Below are 25,234 nucleotides of genomic sequence, written 5' to 3' on the forward strand. Positions count from 1 at the left end.
TTCCCGTTTATCCTGTGGCTGTTTTGCAGGTAGTAAAACAGTGACATGCTCTGAGATCCTGGGTCACAACCTGTGGTATTCTCCACCTTCCATTCTCTCTCATTATCCCAGCACCAGACAGCAGCCCGAACAGGAGATGTATGATAGGTATATGAACAAACTTGTAGTGGGGAAGGGCGGGCTGTGCTCTTGGCTGGATTGTTCATGTATATAGAGCTAGCAGGGACCATCCCTCAATTCCGTGCCTGTTCACGAGTTTGTCTAAATACCTCTTAAAAATTACTTTAGTAAGAGGGAGAAGTTAGTATTAGATGCTTCAAAATGGGGCAGTTAACTTCTGCAAGCTGATCTCTCAATTAGGGCCGTTGAGAGTGACTCCCTGCATCCTGTTGAATTTCTCACTGCCCCTGGGATTAACCACAAGTAGCTAAATCCAGCATCATAAACTCCCTGATCAATGCCGAATTTAATGGGCTTTGGTGTGGTGCTCTTTCTACAGGGAATGGTCCTCGGGGTACTCTCTTGAATCCCATTTAGTTTGGTATTCCCACTTCAACTCTCACAGTCTTTTAAAGATAGTAATTTCTCGTCAGACCGTCAGATGTGGTGTGAAAAGTCACGCAAGATTCTCCCTGGTGTGAGACGGATGTATAGTGCTCTGGGGTTTATTCCTGTAGCTTTGTGGTTTGGTGTGGGAGGTGGTTTGAATATTTTCTCTTAACCACACCCTGCCATGGTGCGCTGCTGAACTAGGATCGGATTTCCTTCCATCTTTCTCCAGCTGCCACACCGGTTGGGCTGCGCTGCGCTGCGTGCGGAGGGGAAGGCCGGCGCTCTCGGAGGATGGAATGACTGCTCTTAGAAGCCGAGGCAAGATGAGCAGCCACAGGTGAGTGGCGGCCGCCTGTCCTGTCACCGACTGTCGCCCTGCGGCCGCTCGGCCGGCCGTGCGCCGGGTACATTCGCCCGCTCTCTCCTCATCCCCCCACCGCCGGAGTTCACCACCGAGGCCGCCAACCCGCAGTAAAACCCCGTTGTTGATTAGTTTTCCTTCGAAGGCTTCAGTCGAAACTTTGGCGGCGGGACCCAGGCTGAGGTAAAAGTGCGGGGATCGGTGGCAGGGTTGCTCTGAGGCTGACAGGGCCCCCCACTTCAATGTGGTTGCTACGGGCAACGTGCCGGGCTACGGCCACGATTAACTCTTTAACACCTCGAAAACGCTGCGGCGCGACTGTCATCCCGTCATTTGAACTTTAGAACTTAAAAATAAACCCGCAGATGTTGGGTGTTCCGAGTATGAGGAATAAAAGCCGGCGATGTTCGTCTGGCCGGGCAGCGTCTCTGGAGGGAGAGAGAGAGAGAGAGACTGAGGTGACGTTGCGGGCCCCTGGAGGGGCGCCCGTGCGACCCCGTTGCCGTTGCCCCGGGACGGAGGGCAGACGGGTCCTGCCCCTTTAAGGGTCTTTTCTGTCGGCAGAACAAGAGCCGCTGCAGAGCACGTGACCACATGTCGACGGGGCTGATGGCGGCCCCCCCTAGCAACGGGATGGAGAGTGAAGGGAGAGGGCAGGGTGGCTGATAGATTTAACGAGAGATGGAGGACAATGGGGATAGAGACCTGTATCAGCGGTCTGCCGGTAGCTGGGGGCTCCTGAATGAGCGGGCCGGGCGGGGTGGGGGGTTTGCCTGCAGTCAGGGCCCCACAGCTGTCTGCCTGTAACCTGGGGCCTCTTTGAAAGTCTTTCGTTACCTGTAGCCATGGGATCCTGAATCGGCAAGGAATGTCTGCTGTAACCAAGGGCCCATGAAAGGGCAGCTAGAGCCAAAATGCTGGAGTAACTCAGCGGGTCAGGTAGCATCTCTGGAGAAAAGGAATTGGTGACGTTTCGGATCAGAACAGTAGCTAGGAATCTCTGGCTGCCTGTAGTTGGGGCCCTCGAGGATCAGGATGTCTAACTAACTAATGATGTCTAGAGGCCCAGGACCGTTTGACTGTTATGGTGTGACATGATAGGTGCTGTATCATCGCCTCCAAGAGCAGAGTGAAGTTAGTTATAGGGTGATTTCACGAAAGGTCACTGGAGCGTAGATCCGCACTCACGTGACCGAAAATCTGAAGTGGAGTACATGCTATACATTCGGTACATGTTAGTGAATGGGAAAACACGCACTTTCACACCCGTTAAAAACATCGAAAACGGCCAGTTTTTGAGCTGCAATTTACTGTTCCAGTCGGGGTGACCGTGAGGCACAGCTACCTAAATTTACAGTCCAAAAAAAAGATAGAAACTAAGGTAAATTCAAGAGGGAGCTGAAGGTGCAAATCCAGCGGAAATGACCAGCGGACATTTGCCGTGGAGATTTAAAGATCCAAAATATCGGGAATTATCGCGTTTGCTCGCTGCATTTCATCAAACGTAAGGCATTATTGACTTTTTTATCTTTATTCATTTGTTATATAAAAAGTTTTAAAAGTGAAAAATCCCTCAGTAAAATTGCAAAATTTAAATAATCGTAAACTATCAATGCGTTTTGAAATAATTTCAAAACGCATTGATAGTTTACGATTATTTAAATGGTAAATGTAGCTTCAGAAGCGTTTTCATTTTGCATGTTAAAACCCACCTAAGAACCATGGGCGATTTTGCAATTTTACTGAGGGATTTTTCACTTTTAAAACTTTTCACATAATAAAATGGATAAAGATTAAAAAAAGTTAATAATGTCTTGCTTTTGATGAAATGCAGCGAGCAAACGCGATAATTCCCGATATTTTGGATCTTTAAATCTCCATGGCAAATGTCCGCTGGTCATTTCCGCTGGATTTGCACCTTCAGCTCCCTCTTGAATTTACCTTAGTTTCTATCTTTTTTTTGGACTGTAAATTTAGGTAGCTGTGCCTCACGGTCACCCCGACTGGCACAGTAAATTGCAGCTCAAAAACTGGCCGTTTTCGATGTTTTTAACAGGTGTGAAAGTACGTGTTTTCCCATTCACACCGGATGTATAGCATGTACTCCACTTCAGATTTTCGGTCACGTGGGTGCAGATCTATGCTCCAGTGACCTTTCGTGAAATCACCCTATACAATCATTTATTTGATGGTTACAACACAGGAGACCATTCATCCCATCTTGCCTATGCCATTACTCTGCCACTTTGTAGTCCATCCCTGGCCATGTAAATATCTTCCCATTATGTTTTTCCAGTTCCCTCCGAAAAGCCACAATGGAACCTGCCTTTGCAACATCTGCAGGCAGATGCCAATCACACCGTGCGTATATATAAAAAGAGATTTATCCTCCTGAAACTCTGAATTCTCCTTTCTATACCTGTGACGTCTGGTCTCAGAAGGGTTTATTCTGTCAGCTGATCGTGTTCCTACTTAGGTTAACGGTCGAAAGGTGCGTCACTATGAAAGGTCGCTGTGGGATCTTAGTGCATCATTCAGATGAGACAAAGCCCAAGTGCTTTATGTTGGAACACTGTACGCTAGATAGGATTACTGCTCAATGACAGCCACTTGGTTATATTCTGTTTCTCCCTCCCATCCCCCACAACTCTGTCTCTCTTATTGCGGCAGCTGTTCAATGCATTCCACTCTTGCCTCGGGTTAAGTTGTGGCTTCACGTCTGTCCAGGAAGTTTCCATCAAAATGGTATTCCAGTGCAGGAGCTGAAGGAACACCACAATGTTGGAATTGTTCCCTTCATGATCTGATGCCACCCTGAAGGAAGTTATTCTCACAGCAATCATTTGAAAAGAGCAGGGCTGCTCTGGCTATTTCTGTACTACTGTAGATACAAGGAACTACTGTTGCTGGATTGCAAAAAACACACAAAGTGCTATAGTAACTCAGTGAGCCAGGCAGCATCTTTGGAGGATGTTTTGGATCAGGAACCATCTTCATAGAAGGATCCCGACCCGTTATGTTTTCCAGAAATTCTGCCTGACCCTCTGAGTTACACTAGCACTTTGTGTGTTTTTTTAAAAATCATACTGCTGTTTATGAAATCATTACTTGGTGGCTGTGTTGACAATTGTGGCCATACTTGAGATGTGGTCCATAGAATCTAGGCCTTTTCTCCCTGCTAGTTACTAGTGGATGTTTGCCAATCTTTTTGTTTTATACATTGATTGTGGGAATATTAGGCTTGTGGGTTAATTGCCCCTAGTTTGCAGGGAGTGGATGCGAAAGTGGGCTAACATAGAACTAGTGTGAACGGGTGGTCGACGGTCGGTGTGGATTTGGCGGGACGAAGGGCCTGTTTCCATGCCGTATCTTTTGATCAAACAATCAATTAGCATCACTGGTGAGTTCCTGGTTTATTGCCTTTTTGCAGTGCTCATCTTCAAATGTAGTTTTTATGGATATATTGCTCTTCTAGTTATTTTGTCCTCTCTCCCTCCCTGCTCCTCAATAATAATACTAGAAATAACACTAGAAATTTAGTGTAACATTTTATTTGCAAAATGTCCTGTTGAAACACCTTTGGTCTTGGGTTGTTAAAGGTGTCATAAAATTCAGATCTTCATTGGTATCTTCAGATTTTGTTTGGTACAATGTTATTGTGGTTAACCCAAACATGCGTCATTGTGATAAATAGCTCACATATGTAGGGCAGTGTGCGTCCAAAGAAAAACACACATCCGTCATAATGAATCAAGAAAATGTCTAACCTCAGCACAGGCTGTGAGTGGAGAGTTAGCCTTGCACTTTATCTGTCATTTAGCCACCATTACAACAATGGATGTATCAGTTTATTACTAAAGTTAACAGAGAGATAAGAGAAAAGGTGCTTATAACCAGGAAATGCATGCAAATGTAAGATTTATAGAATGATTTATTGGTTTGCATAGTGTATTGATGGTTTCATACAAGCAGTTTAGTAGTTCCACAAAATACGGAGAATCAGCACGGAAGATGATAGGGTCCATTGTAGCTGTGTTGGCTTTTTAGAGACCCGAGACCTAGAGTATTCGTGCCTACTATGTTCTGGTGTGCTAAAGCAAAGCAAGAATTTAATTGTCCTATCAGGGACACATGACAATAAAACTCTCTTGAACTCTTGAACTCTCTCTTAATCAATTTCACTGTTACCTGGAACCTTTGGAAATCTTTTGAAGTATTTACCTCATTCTTTTAGAAAAGGTTTACCGCTGTTGAAAGTTAAAAGTTTACGGAGGGTGCTGCAGATTGTGCATCTGCCTCGCAACTCCAGTGACTTGGGTTTAACCATGACCTCGGGCGACCACACATTTCACTGTACCAATTGGTACATGTGACAAATAAATGTATCTTGTATCTTGTCTGTGTGGAGTTTGCATGCTCTCTCAGTGACAATGTGGGATTGCCCTTTCCTGCTGTCTTACGCAACACCTCAAGATTGTAACATCTGCGTGCATATAAATAAAACTACTGGCTATTTCTTCCTCTGGCCAACTTACTCTCCTTCCAAAGCACTTAATAATTCTCAACATCTGTCTTAAATCTTCCCTAACCTAATCTTCCCGGCTGTTGAAGTGTGAACACTCGCCCAACAGAATCCCCATATCTTTTCACCAGACTAGTAAATCTTTTCAGCATCTCTCCAAGGACCCTATCCTTCCTAAAGCGTGTACTTAGAATCGTACGTATTCTTTGTAGGTGCAAATCAGAGATTATGCCATCTGCATTGGGTTGGGTCCTGTCCCCTCAACTCGCAGTTGCAGGGGGGGGGGGGGGGGGGGGGGGGGGGGGGTGGGCTGCGGCGTCACACACACACATTAACCACCCCCCACACACATGGGGGGCAGGGGGGAGAGGGGGAGGGGCTTTTAATGATAAATAAAGAAACGGTGGAGGAAGAAAGTGCAATAAAAGAGTCTGACGCATTAGAAAACTGGGGGTCTAGTGATAATAAAGAATGCAGTACTGATTGAAACTCATGGGAGAAGAGATGGCAACGTTAAAGCTGATAAATCTCAAGGTCCCAAAGTTCCACCCAAGAGTTTTGTAAGAATTGACTTTGGAGGTAGTGAATGCCCTGGTGTCATCTTCCAAACTCTATAACTGTTGGAATTGTCCCTATGAATTATAGTGTGTTGTGAATGTTAAAGAAAGGAGAGAGGAAGAGAAGATGGAGAAGTGTTGGCCTAATGTCAGTCATAAGAAAACTGCTGAAATTAATAATTAAGGATGTAATAACAGAACAACATGGGAGAGCAGAATCAGTTTGGGCAATTATGCCTGACTTAATCCTCTTTTGAAGGTGTGATAGGTCGAAAAGATAAGGGGGAACAAGCGGACATGTAGCATTTCTGAAAGCTTTCGAAAAGGTCTCACATAGAAGGTTGTTCAGCAAAGTTAGAGTACATGGAATCAGGGATCAATATATTAGCACATTGAGAATTAGTTATTGGAAAGGGAGAAAAATGAATGAAAGAAAGAAAAGATTGGGAATAAAGGACAAAGACATTTATTGCCACATGAGTTGCCATTGCAGCACACAAATAAAATAAACACAATATTATAGAATTTAACATTAAACATAAAAAACATCCCCCCACAGCGGGATCAACGTTTCCCACTGTGAGGGAAGGCAGCAAAGTTCAGTCCACATCCTCCATGTTCACCCGTGGTCGGGGCCTATTGAGGCCTTCGCAGTCGCCGCTACGGCGGCCCGATGTTTCAGGCCCTCTCGCCGGGATGCTGGAACTCCGGCGTCAGAAAAACGCTCTCAGTGGCTTGGAGTTTCGAAACTGTCTTTCTCAGGTTGACAAGCAAGATTTAGCTCTTGGGCCCCTGGCTATTCGTGATCTATTTCAGCAATTTGGCAGAGGGATTTTTCACATGAGATGGTGAGTTGACCTGGCCTGTATTCTCTAGAGTTTAGAATGAAATGTGATCTTGAAGGACTCAACAGGATGGATGCAGGGATGGTGGCTGAAAAGTCTAGAAACCAGAAATACGGTTTGAGAACAGGGGGTAGATCAATTAGGACAGAGATGAGGGCAAATGTCTTCTCTTGGAGATGGTGAATCTGTGGAATTTTCTTCCCTGAGAAGTTGTGGTTAGTTATTGAATTCATTTAAAATGGAGATTCTTAGATCTCTGGATATGTAGGGAATCGAGGGATACAAGATAGTGCGGGGGAAATGACACAGAGATGGAAGATCAATGACGATCTTTATGAAGGGTGCGAATGGCCTACTCCTGTCCCTAATTATCTTTTAAAGCAGGCAATAATAAGAACTGTAAAAGCTCATATCTAACCAGAGAGCTACTCTATTTGCCGTGAGCCTGTGTTAACAAAGTCCCATACACAAGCAACACAAATCAAATGACAGAGGAGGTTTATTGTCCGAAAAGGCACTGAAATCTTCACTTCGGGAAGGGTGGAGAATTATACAGTGTGATTCAGCTCAGGCGGTGCCATGAGCTCATCCACTGTGCGAAATAACAAGTTATGGTCTTGTTCGAACTGGCTGACAGAATCTGTGGCCAGATAAGCTATGGTGAAGTGTTGCCACACACAACCAACGTGTGGATTTCTAAATACTGTTTTTTTTACATTATATATCAACTGTACTGAAAGGCATTTTAACAAGTCTATGTAGAATCAATGACTACTTCATTGACTGATTGTGTAAAGCACGAAGTGCTGGAGAAACTTCGGATCAGGCAGCATCTGTGGAGAGAATGGACAGGTAAACATTAAGGTCGGACCCTTCCGAAAAAGGCCCCCAACTGAAACGTCATCAATGCATTCTCTCCACAGATATTGCCAGGCGTTCCTCTAGCATTTTGTGTTTTGCTCATGATACCAGCACCAGCAGTTTCTTGTGTCTCTCTTAATTGTCTGTAATGTGTTCATTTGAAAGGTGATACACATGTTCATTCTGACCTCACAATGCTTTCTCCACATTGGAGAAGCCAGACACAGATTCTGTGACTGCTTTGTGGAGCATCCGCACTCAGTCCGCAGAGGTGTCCATGAGCTTTCTGTGACCGGCCTCTTTAATTTTCCACCTAGCTCCCATTCTGAACTATTTGTGATCTCTTGTACTGTTATTATTCCCATGGTAAATGTGAGGAACAACATCACCATTTTCAAATTGGAGTTGGAGTCTTCCAGACTCAGTATCAAACTCAACAACTTTAGGTTACTCAAGTTTTTCTGTCTCCATCAGAGTTCTAATCAGACTGAAAAGGTGATATGAAACATCACCTATCCATGTTCTCCAGAGATGCTGCCTGACCTGCTGAGTTACGCCAGTACTTTGTGTCTTTATTTGTAAACCAGCATCTGCAGTTCCTTGTATCTCCAACTTTCTCTGTTGTATGGAAATGCAGGAAGGGTAATCTTTGTTATCCGAGGTTTGAAGCATTACAATATTGGCCTAGGGTGTCTTATAATGTGCAAAATAGGTGAAATCGGGAAACAGACATAAAAGAGCATCTGCAAAAGCATGTGCCTGGCTCAGTCAGTGACCAGTCCACAGTACATGTGTTGTCCTGCAGACCGCACACTTTAAATTATTAAGAAAAGGCTTTATTCTTTGCAAACTTTTCAGAAGTTTAATCCAAGCAAGTGTGAGGCATTACACTTGGGAGGTTGGATGTAATGGGAGGGTATACATTTAATGACAAGGCCCCCAGCAGCATTGATGTGCAAAGGGATCTTGGAGTCCAAGTTCATAGCTCATTGAAGGTGGCAGCACCAGTAGATGGGGTGGTAAAGATGGCATATGGTATGCTAGCCTTCATTACGTATAAGATGTATAAGAGTATCAGAGTCAGGAAGTTATGATGCAGCTCTGTAAGACTTTGGTAAGGTCACATTTGGAGTATTGCATGCAGTTCTGGTCGCTCCATTACAGGAAGGATGTGGAGGTTTGGAGAGGATGCAGAGGTGGTTTACCAGAATGCTGCCTGGATTAGAGAGTTTCAGCTACAAGGGGACAAACTTGGGTTTCTTCTCTGAAATATTGCAGGTTGAGGGGGAACCCTAAAGTATATAGAATTATGAGAAGCATAGATAGGGCAGACAATCAGGGCCTTTGTCGGAAGCACTAGAGGGCATAGTTATAAGGTAAGAGGGGCTCAGCGGGTGAGGCAGCATCTATAGTAGTTTACACCCCAGCGGTATGAACATTGACTTCTCCAATTTCAGGTAGTCCTTGCAAGAAAGTCCTTGCAAAGAAAGCAAGGACTACCTGAAACTGGCGAAGTCAATGTTCATACCACTGGGGGTGTAAACTATCCATAGATGCTGCCTGCTGAATTTCTCCAGCATTTTTGTCTACCTTAGATTTTTCCAGCTTTTGCAGTTCCTTCTGAAACATAAGGTAAGAGGGGGGACGTTTAATGCAGATGTACAGGGCAAGTGGTGAGGGCCTGGAACATATTGCCAGGGGGAGTGGTGTAGGTAGATAAAACAGGGACATTTAAGAGGCTTTTAGATAGCTTGGAAATGCAAGGAATAGAGGGATATAGATCATGTACAAGCCTGAGATGAGTTTAACTTGGCATCATATTCAACACAAAATTGTGCGCCGAGGGGCCCATTCCTGTGCTGTACTGTACTTTGTTCTAGAGACTTGGGGCGTCTATGAGCTGCAATACAGCATTGTGTGATACAACATGAAATTAGATCTTGCAGCCCACTGAGTCCACACCGACCATGGTATGTGGGAGGAAACCAGAGCACCCAGAGGTAACCCATACAATCACAGTGGGAACATGCCATCTCCACACAGACAGCACCCGAGTTCCAGATCGAACCTGGGCCACTGGCGCATTGAGGCAACAGCTCTGTCAGCTGCGGTGCATTGTTGTGGGAAACATAGACGGTAACTCCCGGAACTCCCAAACTTACAGCAAACTCCCAGAAACAACAATGAGGTAAAATCCCCAATCTAGAGTCATACAGTGATACAGTGTGGAAACATGCCCTTCAGCCCAACTTGTTCACACCGGCCAACATGTCCCAGCTACACTAGTCTCACCTGCCTGCGCTTGGTCCATATCCCTCCAAACCTGTCCTGTCCATGTACCTGTCTAACTGTTTCTTAAATATTGGGATGGTCCCAGTCCAAACTACCTAATCTGGTAGCTTTTTCCATACACCCACCACCTTTTCTGTGAAAAAGCTACCCCTCAGATTCCTATTAAATGTTTACCCTTCACCTTGAACCTATGTCCTCTGGTCGTTGATTCCCCTACTCTGGGCATCTATCCGATTTATTCCTCTCATGATTTTGTACACCTCTATAAGATTACACTCATCCTCCTGCGCTCCAAGGAACAGAGACCCAGCCTTCTCAACCTCTCCCTATAGCTCACACCCTCTAGTCCTGGCAACATCCTTGTAAATCATCTCTGAACCCTTTGAAGCTTGACAATATCTTTCCTATAACATGGTGCCCAGAACTGAACACAATATTCTAAATGCGGTCTCACCAACGTCTTATACAACTACAACATGATCTCCCAACTTCTATACTCTGACTGATGAAGGCCAATATGCCAAAAAGCATTTTTGACCATCTTATCTAACTGTGACTCGACCTTCAAGGAACCATGCACCTGCACTCCTAGATGCCACCGCTCTACAACACTCCCCAGAGTCCTACCATTCACTGTGTAGGTCCTGCCCTTGTTAGACGTCCCAAAGTGCAACACCTCCCACTTCTTTGTATTAAATTCCATCAACCATTCCTCAGCCCAACTGGACAATCGATCCAGATCCATGCATACATCATCTACAGCTCTACCCTCATCGACCTTTTTGGTCATGTCTTCAAAAAACAGATTTGTGAGACACGACTTCCTATGTACAAAACCATGCTGATTATCCCTAATCAGCTCTTGCCTGTGCAAATGCCTGTATTTAAGGACGACTCGTAAATTTAGTGATTAACGTCACCGAGTTTTTCCCGATCCCCAAGTTGACACATATCCCAGCACTGTGGGATATGTGTCAACTTGGGGACCGGGATAAACTCCACCTGGGAATGAAGCAGTCTGGGAGGCGAGATCATTCCCAAACTGTGGGCGAGCCTGTCATTATTGTGCCTAATTGAAGGATGCTTAGAATACAAGTCAACCTCTTACCACTTTGGCCAGACCACACAACCTGGGAAACATTGAAGGCAAAGACACATTCTGCTGGAGGAGGGTGGGGTAGATTCACAAAGCACATCTTGATTTTGAATACCTGCCCATTGTCCGAGAATGAGCATGTATGTAAATTCTGGATATGATGTGGGAATGATCTGGTTTGGGGTGTGACTATTTGCTGTATTTATTAATGCTTTGGATGATCTAGAGGCACATGCTGTACACCATCTTGCAGAAGTGACAGTAACTTGAATTTCCTTCTGGCTTGCTGAAATGATCCATGTTGGTTTTCTTTGACCTCTGCCTCTTCCCCCTATGTATTGGAGCTGTCACCTCATCCATTTCCACATGAATAACTGTGCCAACTTCAGGCCCCACAAACTATCCCACTTTCTGGAACAGTTTCTTTCCACCTTGATATCAGCTTAGCCACTGAAAGTAAGGAATTCTGGCATTGGTACAGAAATGTGTCACACTTGGTAGTTGGGAAACAGGGGTGAGAGTGTGTGAGAACATCATGGGGAGGGGCTGGACCAGCCTGACTAAGAGGTGGATGTTGCCCAAGGCTTGGAGAGAGAGTAAATGAGCAACTTATTCATAGAGTGGAACAGCATGGAAACGGGCTTTACTGCCTATCGAGTCTGTACTGGCCACCAACTAGCCATTTACATTATTCCTTTTTATTCCCACATTCTCATTACCTCCCCACATTCTACCACAACCTTGCATGCCAGGGGCAAATGGCATTGGCCGATTAACCTACTAACCCACACATCCCTGGGAGGAAACTTGTCACTCCTGGGAAAACCCCTACAATCATAAGGAGAATGTGCAAACTTCAGACAGCAGCTGAGGTTGGGTCACTGGCGTTGTGAGACGGCAGCTCTATCTGGTGTTAAGCTGGAGCTGAATTCATTCATGCAAGTGGGGACTATTCCTTCATGCTTCTGGTTTATAAATAGTGGAAAGGTTTTGGCTATCAGAGGCTGGTCATTTACCACAGGATAGCCAGCATCTGACCTGCTCTTGTCGCCGTGATATTCATGTGACTGGTCCAGTTTTGTAAGTGGCGTTCCTGCTGTAATGCGGGAAGCAGAGCAACCAGTTTGCAGGCTGTGTAATCTCGTCTGTTTTGGGTGGAGACACAAGGAATTGCAGATGCTGGAATCTTGAGCAAAAAATAATGAACTAGAAGAATTCAGAGGATCTGGTAGCTTCTATGGAGGGAATTATTCCTCAATAGGAATGGATCCTAAAAGTCTGAAGAAATGTCCTGACCCAAAAGATCATCTGTCCATCTCTTTTAGATGTTCACAGAAGGACAAGCACTTGGACAGAGCCTCCCTGTTCTCTGCAGAATAGTCCCACTGGATCATTTATGTCCTTCTGAGAGAGTAGTTAGAGCCTCAAAATAACGCCTCATCCAAAAGATAGCACACCTACCTCACATTGTGGTGTACTCAGCCTCCCACTGAGACATAGCAGATGCTGACTGGTTGACAGTGGGACACTGAAGGCTGTGGGTTCACCCCTGTAGGACAAGAACCAGCTGGGTTGGTATCCCAGGTTTATAGATTTTATTTACTTTCATCTTTACTTTTCATCTATAGCAGGGGTCGGCAACCTTGTTCTGCATATGGGCCAGGACCACATGTCTGTGAGCGGATTGCAGGCCACATCTATCATGTGTACACATGGATCCTGCCCCGGATGACCGGCGTCAAATCACGTGTTCACATAAATCCCGCCCCTTCAAGGACGCCAACAGGAGCACTGGACCCTAGTTACGGGTGCTCACGAACATGGCGCACTTATGAACCATTGCCTTGGCTCTGTCCTGAAGGCAGTGGCTCAAATATCACACTCACTCATGCCTGGCCTTTTGACAACCCCGATCCCGACAGTGAAGTCCAGACCCAGAAGGTGCGTGGCCGTGTCGGCGGCTTTGCGCAAGATGTGGTTCAGCCAGAGCTTGGCGGCGCTCGACGTTCCACCGCGGCCTCGGGCCCGGGAGCAGGAGCCCAGCCTCAGGATTGACAGCAGGATTGAATGCGTCTTTTTCACAGTGTTTCACCCGACCCTCGGTCCGAAATCACCTTCCAGGTATCGGAGATGATGGAAGTCTGCGGGCCGGATGATTATGAGAGAAGAAAAAACGCATGCGGGCCGGGTCATTTTGAGTTACGGGCCGCATTTGGCCTGTGGGCCGTAGATTGCCGACCCCTGATCTATAGGAAGTGGTGCTATCGGCAAGGCCAGCATTTGTTGCATTTTGCCATTTGTCTCTGGAAGGTGTTGCCAATTTGTCACCTCAAACCAATACAGTTTTTCTGCTGAAGATACTCTTTAAGTTGCTGTGAAGTAGAAAGTACCAAGATTTAGTGTTGTTTGAAGCTGTACTCACCAAATCAAGCAGGGAATATTCCATCACAGTCCTTGTCTGTTAGTTGTAAATGGTCAGCATCTTGGCACCTACCCTGTCAGGCCCTCTTAGGATCTTGAGCATAATGTTTTGTACAGAAAATGGAGGCTAACGTGAAATGCACCAAAAAAAGGCACAAATTGCTGGATTAACTCAGCGAGTCAGGCAGGATCTGTGGAGGAAATGGATAGGCAACGTTTTAGGTTCGGATCCATTTTCAATCTGAAAATGGTTCCCGACCCGAAGCGCCGTTATCCATTTCTTCCAACAATGATGCCTCAGCTACTGAGTTATTTCAGCACTTTGTGTTTTGCTCACGATTCCAGCATCTGCAATTCCGTGTGTTTCCATTGAGATTGTGTATGTTTCACTAACATCATCACTTATTCTTCTGAACTTCAAAATACACACATCATATATATTTTTATCCATTCTTACTGGTCAACATTTTTATCTCAGGAATTACCTCTGGAATATATCTCTTCCGGATTGCCTCCAATGCTAGTTTTTCCTTTTTTGTTAATATACTCACCAAAACAGTACACAGTGCCCCCGATGTGGTCTCACCCACACCTTGTTCAATTGTAACAATTTATTTTGAAATTATAAACTCTAGCCTTATTAGCTAATGTGGTATTTGTCATCATAGATACTTTCTGAATTTGTGTCCTAACTACATTGGATGGTCTCGCCAGGACTTTGAGGAAGTCACTTCCATTCATATTGCCATTGAAAAACATTAGGTTTAGGTTTATTATTGCCACGTGTACGGTGGTGCTGTGGAAAGCTTGGTGCTGCATGGTATCCAATTAGATCAGATAGTACTATACATTAGTAAAATCAAGTGAAACTCAAGTACAATAGGTAGAGCAAAGAGCAGGATACAGAGTGTAGAATGTTGTTCTCAGCATTGCAGCGCACCAGTTCCATAGACTAAGTCTAATGTCTGCAATGAGGTAGAAATAAAATGGATATTACCCTAGCTTATGGAAGGACGGTACAGAAGCTTGATAGCAGGTTATGTGCAGGAGATTAGGATGGGGGGGGGAGAAGGGTAAATAAGATCAATTAGATCATCTCCTGTGTTTTTGCTTACACCCATCCACAGGCCTGAGTGTGTAGTGTCGTTGATGGTGCTATCTCCTCCTGCACCTCGAATGGATTCTATTTTCTTACAACTCTCACTTCTGATGGGATACTGATTTATCAGCTGGGGACGGCTGGTATAAGAAATGTAAATGCTGTAAACAGTAGGTCAGGCAGCATCTGCGGAGAAAACAACTGAATAAACATTTCTGGTTGAGGCAGAAGAGATTAGTTTCACTTCCCTTCATATTTGGCACAGAATTCGTGGGCCAAAGGGCTTGTTCCTGTGCTGTGTACTGTTCTACACTGGTGACCTTTCTGTTGAAAGATTCTGGATGTGAAACATGAACTATGTTTCTTTCTCCGCAGATGCTGCCTGGGTACTGCCACCATTCCTTTGCAAAGAAGGCTGGCAGATGTAATTTGCAGTGGGTTTTCTTGGCTGTGTTCAATCTGATGCTATGAAAATAATAGGGTTCAAATTCTGACCTGTGACCTACCATTCTGTTGCTGTATCCAGTGAGTCTGTCCTGACAGTGGGCCAGAATATAACTATTCAGTGCGATGATCCTGAATCCTGACCCAAAAGGGTTTTTGTTTCGACAGATGCTGCCTAACTTGCTGGGATTTTTCCAGCATTTTCTGAATTTATTACAGTAGTTTTCATGCTGGGACATTCATTATCAGGTACTTAGTTGAGTATTATTGGAGTTAGATTATGATCTGATCAGATGTTGACTGAGTTTTGCAAGTTATATGGGCATTGTTGTGTGAAGCCTTGTCTCATCATTATAAATCAATGCGATAATATTCAAATTGGAGAAAATGGTAATCATTCTCTTTGCATGGATTATCATCTTGGTATAATCTTGATCATGGATTCAACCTTGAAAAGTTCAGCACAATCTTTTCTCATTCCCTGATTAAGAGATATCTAATCATAAACTATTATAAACAACTTTCTCCTCTGGTGCAGTGGAAATTTCCACTCCCCTCCCCTTGCAAGGGAGAGTTGTAGACTGTTCCACAGTTCGTACTCTGATTGGAGCCTTGCTTGCAGGCCTGTCTGAGCTCCAGTGAGTACACTGATCCCTTTGTATGTATGAGAGCTCGCTGTCAGCTGTGGTCAATGTCTCCCACCGTTACTCGCGGATACAGCGGAGAAGAAGAAACTTAAACACTTCATTTTGTGTTTCTCAGCTAGTATTTGGTGCTTTAGTGAGGCTATAGTTTAATTATTTTTAAAAATTATAGTTTAATGCTATTTAAAGGAGACCAGCACTTACAGAGAGGTTTGTGTCAGACACTGTGGTATGGTGCTGTGGTTTACATACAATCTATATGAATGTGTTTCTTTCATAGAGTCTCAGTCATACAGCACATGGCAGTGCTGCTGATCCCCCCAGTCTGCGCTGACCATGAACCACTCATTTAACATGCATCCCATTTTATTTTCTCCATTTTCACCATCAGCTCCTCCATATTCTACCACTTTGGGGTAGGTTATAGTGGCTAAGTAGTCTAACAACTATCACCTCTCTGAGATGTGGGTCCTCCTATTTGCTGAGTTGCTATGTTAATATGTGGCATAGAGACGCATTAGACTGCAGATGCCCGAATCTTGAGCAAAAAATTGATGCAATAGCAAATAAGCCTGTCAATGCCTCTGCATCAGAAGAATCAGGAGATTTGATGAATGCTCTCTTGAACTTTGATAGGTGTATGGTAGAGAGCATACTGGCTTGTTGCATTAAGGCCTAGTTCAGCAACTCGAACACCCAAAAACGAAGATTACAGAGAGTGGTAAACACGGCCTGAATTTTTGTTTATTACTGTATATATTATCTATGTGTATTGCGTTTCGGGGGAATGTAAGTAAGAATGTCATTATTCTGTTCTCAGTACATTTGACGGTTAAACACTCTTGACTGTTGAAAAACAAAGTACTAGGGATTGAGAGCAATGTGAAGAAGGGCCCCAATCCAAACCTTGTTTGGCCTCCACAGTAAATCCTCTTCTGGGACAGCACGCAAAGAGTCACCACATTCCGGTGCCATCGTGCAACTCTGAAGTCTGAAGTCTCTCAAATCAAGTCTGATCTTGCCCTAAGGAGGTATGCATTTCCTATTTATGTTCTGAGATCCAGCATAGTCCCCATGGACTGAATTACCACCTTCTATGTCATTAGGAAATGTGAAGTGAGAATAAAGTCCTCCATCCCTGGGAGGTCCTGTACCCGTGATATTCCTGTGACACTAAGCTTGACTTGCTGGAAAGTTCTGTTGAGGATATATAAAAGCTCCCTTGCTTTCTATTTCCTATTATGCCCAGAGGAAATGGGGTTGGGGCCAGAGGGCTGCTACACTAGGAATCATGGTATGATCCTGTGATTCAGTGTGTCTTATTTTGCATTTGAATCGGAAGTTGTATTTTCAGTCCTCCCCAATATTTAGGACAACAGTACTGAGGACTGCACCAGAGATTAAATTGAGACATTCAGTATCTCTCATTTGGCAGATTATCTGTTCTTTACTCAGTACTATTTGTTGGTTCTTGCTTTTTGCAAAGTGGCTGCCAAACTTTCTACATTAAAGCAACAACTGCTGCTCAACTGCAAACCTGTTTGTGAACATTCCAAGGTTGTGAAGATGTGATGATAAACAGCCTTCCCTTTCGTTCTGCGGCGTTGATCTTAAAACAAATGCACGGTCTGGAAGACAGATATACAGGTAGAGCAAAGCACAAGGTTTCTAAACAAAGGTCTGTTATATAAGATTTGCAACACTGTCAGGCCATTCAGCCCTATGTCCATTTACCAACCAATATTGTCTGGTAGACACAGAAAGCTGGAGTAACTCAGCGGGTCAAGCAGTATCTCTGTGAAAGTTGAGTTACTCCAGCTTTTTGAGCCCATCTTTGGTTTAAACCAGCATCTGCAGTTCCTTCTTACACACTATATCTTCTGGTGCTTATGTTCCAAATGAACCTCCACATTCAGTTACGTTTTTGCAAACATGCTCTTTGGATGCCCTGAGGCTGTGAAAGATCTTGACACAATAGTAGCTCTTTGTCTATTTTTAAAATGGCAGAAGATTAGCTCCATTCAACTTGTGACTAACAGGAAGGAAAATGTATATTTTTACTCATTTGCTTCTTAGGATCTGGGCATCCCTGATGAAACCAGCATTTATTGCCCATCCTTATTTGCCATTGTGAAGGAAGTGGTTAAAACCGCTGCAATCCTTTGGTGATTTTTGAGAGGTAGTTACTAGGATTTAGACCCGGCAGTGATGAAGAGCCATGATATATTTCCTCAACGTGCTGCACAAGGGGAAGAGAAACTTGTAGTTGGTGGTGTTCCCTAGCATCTGTTGCCTTGGCACCGTATATGGCTGCTGCGCCAACAGCCTGTCTTGTCTTTTTCTTCTCTTGTTACTGTGTTACTTGTATGTTTTTAGTGTATCTTTAGTTTATGTATTATGTGAGGGTGGGGGGGAGTTAGGGGAAACCTATTTTTATCTCTTACCTCGACAGAGATGCAACTTTTTCATCGTATCTCTGTCTGCATTACGGCTTTAACATCGTGGAACTGGCGGGATCCTTTGTTAGGGATCGACTGCGGGGGTTCCAACCGCAGGAGCTTCGATCGCCCCGATCATGGGAGCTCCGATTGATCCAATGCGGGAGCTTCGATCACCCCGATCATGGGAGCTTCGATTGCCCCCATCACGGGAGAAAAGGAGGAAAGATGGTATAAGTTATTTGCCTTCCATCACAGTGGGGAATGTGAAATCGCCGAAAAAAACAAGATGGACGTGCTGCCTGCGCTGGTGAGGACTCGGAGGGAGTGCCGCGAGTGCAATGATCTCGGTGTTTGAGGACATCCCGGAGTTTAGTGCGAGTGTGGACGGCTTTCTGACTATTCGGGCGGACAGGGATTGCACAGAGAGTGACAGTGGTCGTTACAACTGGTCATATCACGGTGAAAGAGCGTGTGTGTGGCCCGAACATTGAACTGATGGCTGTGGGTCTCTGCTTGTGCTGTGTGCCCTGGGGATTCTCACATGCTGTTGTGGCGGCTGTTTAAGTCTATGTTCAATTTTTATGTGGTTATGTATCTTGTTGTTTTATATGACTGTTGGCAACTCAAATTCCTTGTATGTTTAAATACTTGGCTAATAAATTAATTACAATTACAATTTGTCCTTCATAGTGGCAGAGTGGCATGTTAAGGGTATTCTGTCAGAACAGCCCTAATGTGATTTTATAGATGTTACATACTGTGCCCCAGTGGTAAAGAGAATGAATGTTTGGGGTGTTGGATGGAGTAACAGTCTGGTGGGTTGCTTTATCCTGGTTGGTGTCAAATCTGTTGAATGCTGTTGATGTTTTACTCATCCATTCAAGTTGAGAATATTTACTTGGTTTGTGCATTAGAAATGGTAGGGTTTGGGGTTGTTGGAAGATGAGTCATTCACTCTGAAATACCCAGCCCCTGACTCTGGGATACCCAGCCACAGATGCTGCCTGACCCACTGAGTTTTTCCAGAAGTTTGTTTTTTACTCAATACTCCAGCATCTGCAGTCTTTGGCATTTCCATACTCAAACTTTGTCTGGGTGCTATGCAAGAGGATATTGTTTTGGTGACTGCTTATTTTTGTATGTTGGCTAAAATTATAAGAGTCAAGTCAAGAGTGTTTAATTGTCATAGGTATCAAAAATTGAACGATAAAATGATTACTTGCAGCACCACAATAGGCCTATAAACACAGTATTCATAGGTAACAGAATAAGCAAAAAAAAGTTCAATCATGTAAAAGAAAAAAAACAATATTAGTGCAACAAAAAGCCCAAAGTCCCTCGTGCAACAAAAACAGTTCATAGTTTGTAGTTAATTGCTGTTTGGAGTGTTCCTGATGGTTGTTGGGAAGAAGCTGTACCTGATCCTGGAGGGCATAGTTTACAGATTTCTTCATTCCTTCTTTCTGTTGGCAGGAGTGAAATGAGCACGAGGCCAGGGTAGTGTGTGTCCTTGATGATTACATTTTGAGGCAGCACCTCCTTTAAATTCCTTCGACAGTATCCATGACAGACTGGGCAGTGTCCACCACATTTAGTAATCTCCTGTGTTTCTGGGTGTTTGAGTTGCTGAACCAGGCTGTGACAAGTCAAGAGGTTTTTTTGATTTGAGAATTGCAGCAGGATCTCGATCAGTTGGGCAGGGGGTGATTGATGTAGTTTAATGCAGATAAGTGCGATTATGGGATTTTGGGAAGTCAAACGAGGGCAGGACTTTCGCAGTGAAAGGCAGGACCCAGGATAGTATCGTAGAGCACAGTGAAGTAGGAGTGCAAGTACATAGTTCCCTGAAAATTGCGTCACAGGTAGATAGGATGGCCAAGAAGGCTTCTAGTATATTGGCCCCCATCAGTCGGGATATTTAGTATAGAAGTGGGAATGTTATATTACAGTTGTACAAGACGTTGGTGAAACTGAGAATTGTGTTCAGTTTTTGGCACCCTGCTAAAGGAAAGATGTCATTAAGTGGAAAGAGTGCAGAGAAGATTTACGAGGATGTTGCCAAGGTTTGAGTGCAGGAGGCTGAGGGGTGATCTTATAGAGGTGTATAAGGTCATGAGGGGAATAGATAGGGCGAATGACAGTCTAGTACCTAGTGTAGGGGAATTAAAAAAGCAGAGGACATAGGTTTAAGCTGAGGGGAAAAGATTTAATAGTAGCCTGAGGGCAACTTTTTCCACACAGAGTGTGGGTATATGGAACGAGCTGCCAGAGGAGGTAATTGAGGCAGGTACAATAACAACATTTAAAAGACATTTGGATAGGTACATGTGTAGGAAAGGTGTGGAAGAATATAGGACAAACGTGGGCAGGTGGGACTAAAATAGATGGGCGTTCTTGATTGGCATGGGCAAGTTGGCCGAAGGACCTGTTTCCAACTCTAACTGGAAAAGAAATAACATGTCAATAAAGAATGCACATAAATGAACTTGTTTTTCATTTGAGTGGAACATCTTTAAACCTTCCTCGCCTATTTTCCTTTGTGACTTTGTGGATTAAAACCAACTTTGATCAACTGCATTCATGAAGAAAGTTATTTTTGACAAATCAATTTCACAAAATGCCCTTCACTGTAACCATTGCCACCATGTGAGCTGCTGACTGATTAAATGAATTAGACAGAGTACAGTGACTTAGCTGAAAGAGCAGAATGGAATTGGACATTCCCAGAAGGATTTAATCTCTTGTCAAATGATTACTGTGTGGTCAAAAATCAAATGAAGCAGTGTAGGCCCAGGAGATTAATTGTGTGTTGTGAAATATTTGCTTGTTATTCCATTAACGTTGCGTTGACAGCCAGAAAAAGGCTGATCCACTGTGAAGCAGAGGGTCCTGAGGTCCTTGCCTCTATGCCCCATTTTGGCGGGGAGCTGGTCACATCATCATTTCTGAGAAATTTGACCAGAGGCTCATTGTTCAGAGTCGGTAAAGATTTGCTGCTCATTTGGATTCTTCATTGTTTGTCTAGTTTGGATCAAAGAGTCACGCAGCACAGAAACAGATCCTTCGGCCCAACTTGTCTGTGTTGACCAAGATGCCCCATCTATGCTATTCCCATTTTCCCGCATTTAGCCCATATCCCTCTAAACCTTTCCTATCCATGTGCCTGTCCAAATTATTCTTAAATGTTGTTATTGTACCTGCCTCAGCTACTTCCTCTGGCCTCTGTGTGGGAAAAAAAGAACTCCTTAGGTTCCTATTAAACCTTTCCCCTCTCTCATTAAACCTATGGCCCCAAGTTCATAATTTTCCTACCCTGAGAAAAAGTGTGCATTCACCCTATCTATTCCCCTCATGATTTGATACACCGTCGTAAGATCACACCTCAATCCCCTGTGCTCCAAGGAATAAAGCCCTAGCCTGCCCAATCTCTTCCTATATCTCAGGCCCTTGAGACCAAGTGACATCTTCATAAATCCTCTCTGCACCCTTTCCAGCTTAACAGCATCTTTCATCAGGGTGACCAAACTGAACGCAATACTTCAAGTGCGGCCTCAACAGTGTATTGTACAACTGTAACATAACGTCCCAACTTCTATACTCAATTCATTTAAATGCAATACTTTAGGTTCCTTTTTGTCTTTTAATTTAATCTAACTTGTAAAGTCATTTTAACTGTAAGTTTAAATCTGCTCATAACAATCAAGTGACTGCCATGTTACTGCATTTATCTTATTAACACCTCCATGTTCCTTGATTTCTTACACTCTTGCATCTTGGCCTGGCTCCATTTCTCCACAACTGCCTTGTCTATTAGCTCTCTTTCCTCCTGCCACCTCTCCTTCCTTCACCCATCTCCCACTCCCGCTCTTTGTTCATTAAATTTTACGAAGGTTCTGATTTGGTTTATTATTATTGTCATGCGTATTGGGATATAGTGAGAATGTTCACATTAAATAAAAACCATAAAATGATGGAAACACTCAGCAAGTTGGGCAGACACATAATTAATGTTTTGGGTTGAAGACATTTAAAACTTACCTTTTCGGTTAAGCTTTCAGTCATCTTGCCTAGAATCCAAGTGCCAAATGTTTTGGTATAGGAAGGAACTGCAGATTTGGAAGAATCTTTGCAAGAACTGCAGATGCTGGTTTACACTGAGGATAGACACAAAATGCTGGAGTAACTCAGCGGGTCAGGCAGCATCTCTGGAGAAACAGGATGGGTGACATTAAGGGTCGGAACCGTTCTTCAGACCCTTCTGAAGGGACCTGAAACATCACCCACCTTTTTCTCCAGAGATGCTACCTGACCCACTGAGTTACTCCAGCATTTTGTGTCAACTATTTTTGTGTAATTACTCTCTCCCGAAGGACCTTGAAGATTCCTACATTGGAGGTGCTACATACATACAATTCTCTGTTGGTGTACAAGTAACCCATTGCACATGGACAATTCCAACGCTTTCTTCTGTTATTATAGGCTGAAACCGCCATTGGAAATGGACCCTCTACAGAATTCCCGCAGCCCCTCCCCAAACCTGGACGCTATTGAGACCTCCGTGGAAGAAGATAGCTTCGAATCACGTCCGCGTGGAAGGTACAGCTCTTCCTCTGATCTTCGTTGAAATAGAACGTTCAGATTTCATTATGATATTGGGGTTTAGCGGGAAGGTATGTGAACCAGTGGAATAGACTTGGCAATTAAGGAATGGGAGCTCTGGTTTTTAAATGACAGGATTGAACGTATTTCCCGTGGATGGGACATATAGAATCCATGATTTAGTTTTGAGATACAGCATGAAAACAGGCCATTCGGCCCACCAGATCCACGCCAATCATAGTACTGGTGTGAACAGGTGATCAATGTTTTCCCACATTCTCACCAACTTCCTACACACTGGGGGCACTTTACAGAGGCCAATTTACTTACAAATTCACACGTCTTTGGAATGTGGACAGAAACCAGAGCACCTGGAGGAAACCCACATGGTCACAGAGAGAACATGCAAACTCCACGCAGACAGCATCCGAGATCAGGGTCGAACCCAGATCTCTGGCGCTGTGAGGCAGCAGCTGTGCGGCCTTCAATTAAGTTATTCAGTCATATAAGCATACAAGGAGACTCTTTGGGTTTTCCAAATCCATCAAGCACATTTACTCCACTTTGCATTTTATGATACTCTTCCTCCACTCCCATCAATTTCCTCAGATGCTATCTCTCACCTACACATTTGAGGCAATTTACCTTGATCTGTTGACGTATCAACCCGTGTGGATTTGGAATGTGGGAGGAGAATGGAGCACCCAGATAAGACCCATGTGCTAACGGCGGAAAGAAGTAAATAGCCACCTAGATAGCACCCGGGGTAAGGATTGAACTCTTAAACTAGGCCTAAATGCTGTTCTAAATAATCAGGGTCTTTAAATTAGAACTGGACCATTTCTGGAGTGGAATCCATTTGTGTTTCCCCAAGTGTGAAGTGAAGATTTGGTTGACGTGTACAAAATGGTTCATGTTAGGTCAATAGAGGGGAAGCTTCAGCAGTTGGGTCAGGTATCAGGAGACGCTGGTGACTCAATGGACTGAATGGCCTCCTATTATGCTGTAATTCTATGAAATGTTAGTGCAACCTTTTAATTATCTCCCCAAAGATTGTTTAAGGATTTTTATCAACTCTCTCATAGTGAAAAAAGCTGACCCCAGTTAGTTTCTCAAATTGCTTGAGACCACTTTCTTGGTATCTTCCCTTAAGTATTTTGTTTGAACTACTTCCATTGTTTCTATAGCCATGTGTAACACAGCACCTGAGTGTTACTGGTGAAATCAGTATTTGATGCCTCTCCTAACTTGACCTTCCCAGCCAGCTCCCTCCTTGAGCTGCTGTGATCTATCTGAAGGTTTTCCCACAGTACATAGGAATTTACATAAGACCCAGTAAAGACAATATATTTCCAAATCAGGATGGAGTGAAACTTGGAGGAGAACCAATGTGTTGTGGTGTTCTCATGCAACTGATGTCCTTGGCCTTCTAAGTGGCAAAGTTTCAGGTTCAGGAGGTGGTGGCCAAGAAGACATTGTGAGATCACAGTTGACCTTGCAGACTGTACACTCTGTCATCTTGGTGTGAATGTGGGGGAGAGAGCAAGTATTTAGCGGGATAGATGAGCTGTTTTGTTCTGGATGCTGTTGACATCCTTGGATGATGTTGGTGCAGGCAAACGGAGATGATTCTATCAGACTCTTGACCTGCGTCTTTTGAAGATGTCAGTCCTTTGAAGAGCCAGGGCACGGGACAGTTAAGAGTCAGGCAACTAAGGTTTGTACTGTAAATGCTTCACAGGTGAGAATCATACAGTACGGAAACAGGCCCTTTGGCTCTACTTGCCCATGATACCCCATCTATACTAGTCCCACCAGCCTTTGTCTGGCTCATAACCTCTAAACCTTTCCTATCCATTTACCTGTCCAAATGTCTTTTAAATGTTGTTATAGTATCTGCTTCAACTACCTCCTCTGGTAGCTCACACAATATACCATCCACCCTCTGTGCCAAAAAGTTCCTCTTCAGGTTCCTATTAAATTTTTCCCATTCTCAACCTTAACCAAAATTGTATATAACTCTTAATATCTCTTTTTCTAAATGTGACTGCTTTAAAAAGGAGACTGGTACTTTTACTGGTTTTGTTATACTGCAACGATTTGTTCATTTCTATTTAGTTTAGTTTATTGTCACATGTACAGTGAAAAACAAATGTTTGCGTGCTACCCAGTCAAAGAAAAGGCTATACATGATTACAATTAAGTCGTCCACATTGCACAGATAAATTAGTTCACTCCTTCCCACTCCACCCCCCCCCCCCCCACCCCCTCCCCTCCCCCCCCAGTTGCAACCGCAGAAGAAAGATGCAACACCTGTCGTTATACCTCCTCCCTTGACTCTGTCCAGGGACCCCGACAGTCCTTTCAGGTTAGATTCACTTGCACCTCCTCCAACCTCATTTTCACCCTACAAACTGCTGACAATGGACTGTTTCCTTTATCATCGTTACTTTTTTGCATATTTTTCATTCATTGTTCTTTATCTTTCCACATCACCGTC

General features: G+C 44.0%; 1 protein-coding gene across 7 annotated transcripts in view; it reads left to right on the forward strand.

Moving 5' to 3' along the window:
* The first annotated feature begins 698 nt into the window (after positions 1-698).
* Positions 699-25,234, forward strand: part of gramd2aa (GRAM domain containing 2Aa) — a 49,846-nt gene continuing 25,310 nt past the window's right edge. For 2 of the 7 annotated variants that reach the window (XM_055662662.1, XM_055662665.1), the window contains exons 1-2: positions 15,916-16,110; positions 22,615-22,731. In XM_055662662.1, the coding sequence (XP_055518637.1) occupies positions 16,031-16,110; positions 22,615-22,731 (197 nt within the window). In that variant the 5' untranslated portion in view covers positions 15,916-16,030. The other 5 variants (XM_055662664.1, XM_055662667.1, XM_055662668.1 and 2 more) reach the window with 5 other exon arrangements.

Source organism: Leucoraja erinacea, chromosome 36 (genome assembly GCF_028641065.1).
Source record: "Leucoraja erinacea ecotype New England chromosome 36, Leri_hhj_1, whole genome shotgun sequence".
NCBI classification, from domain to species: Eukaryota; Metazoa; Chordata; class Chondrichthyes; order Rajiformes; family Rajidae; genus Leucoraja; species Leucoraja erinaceus.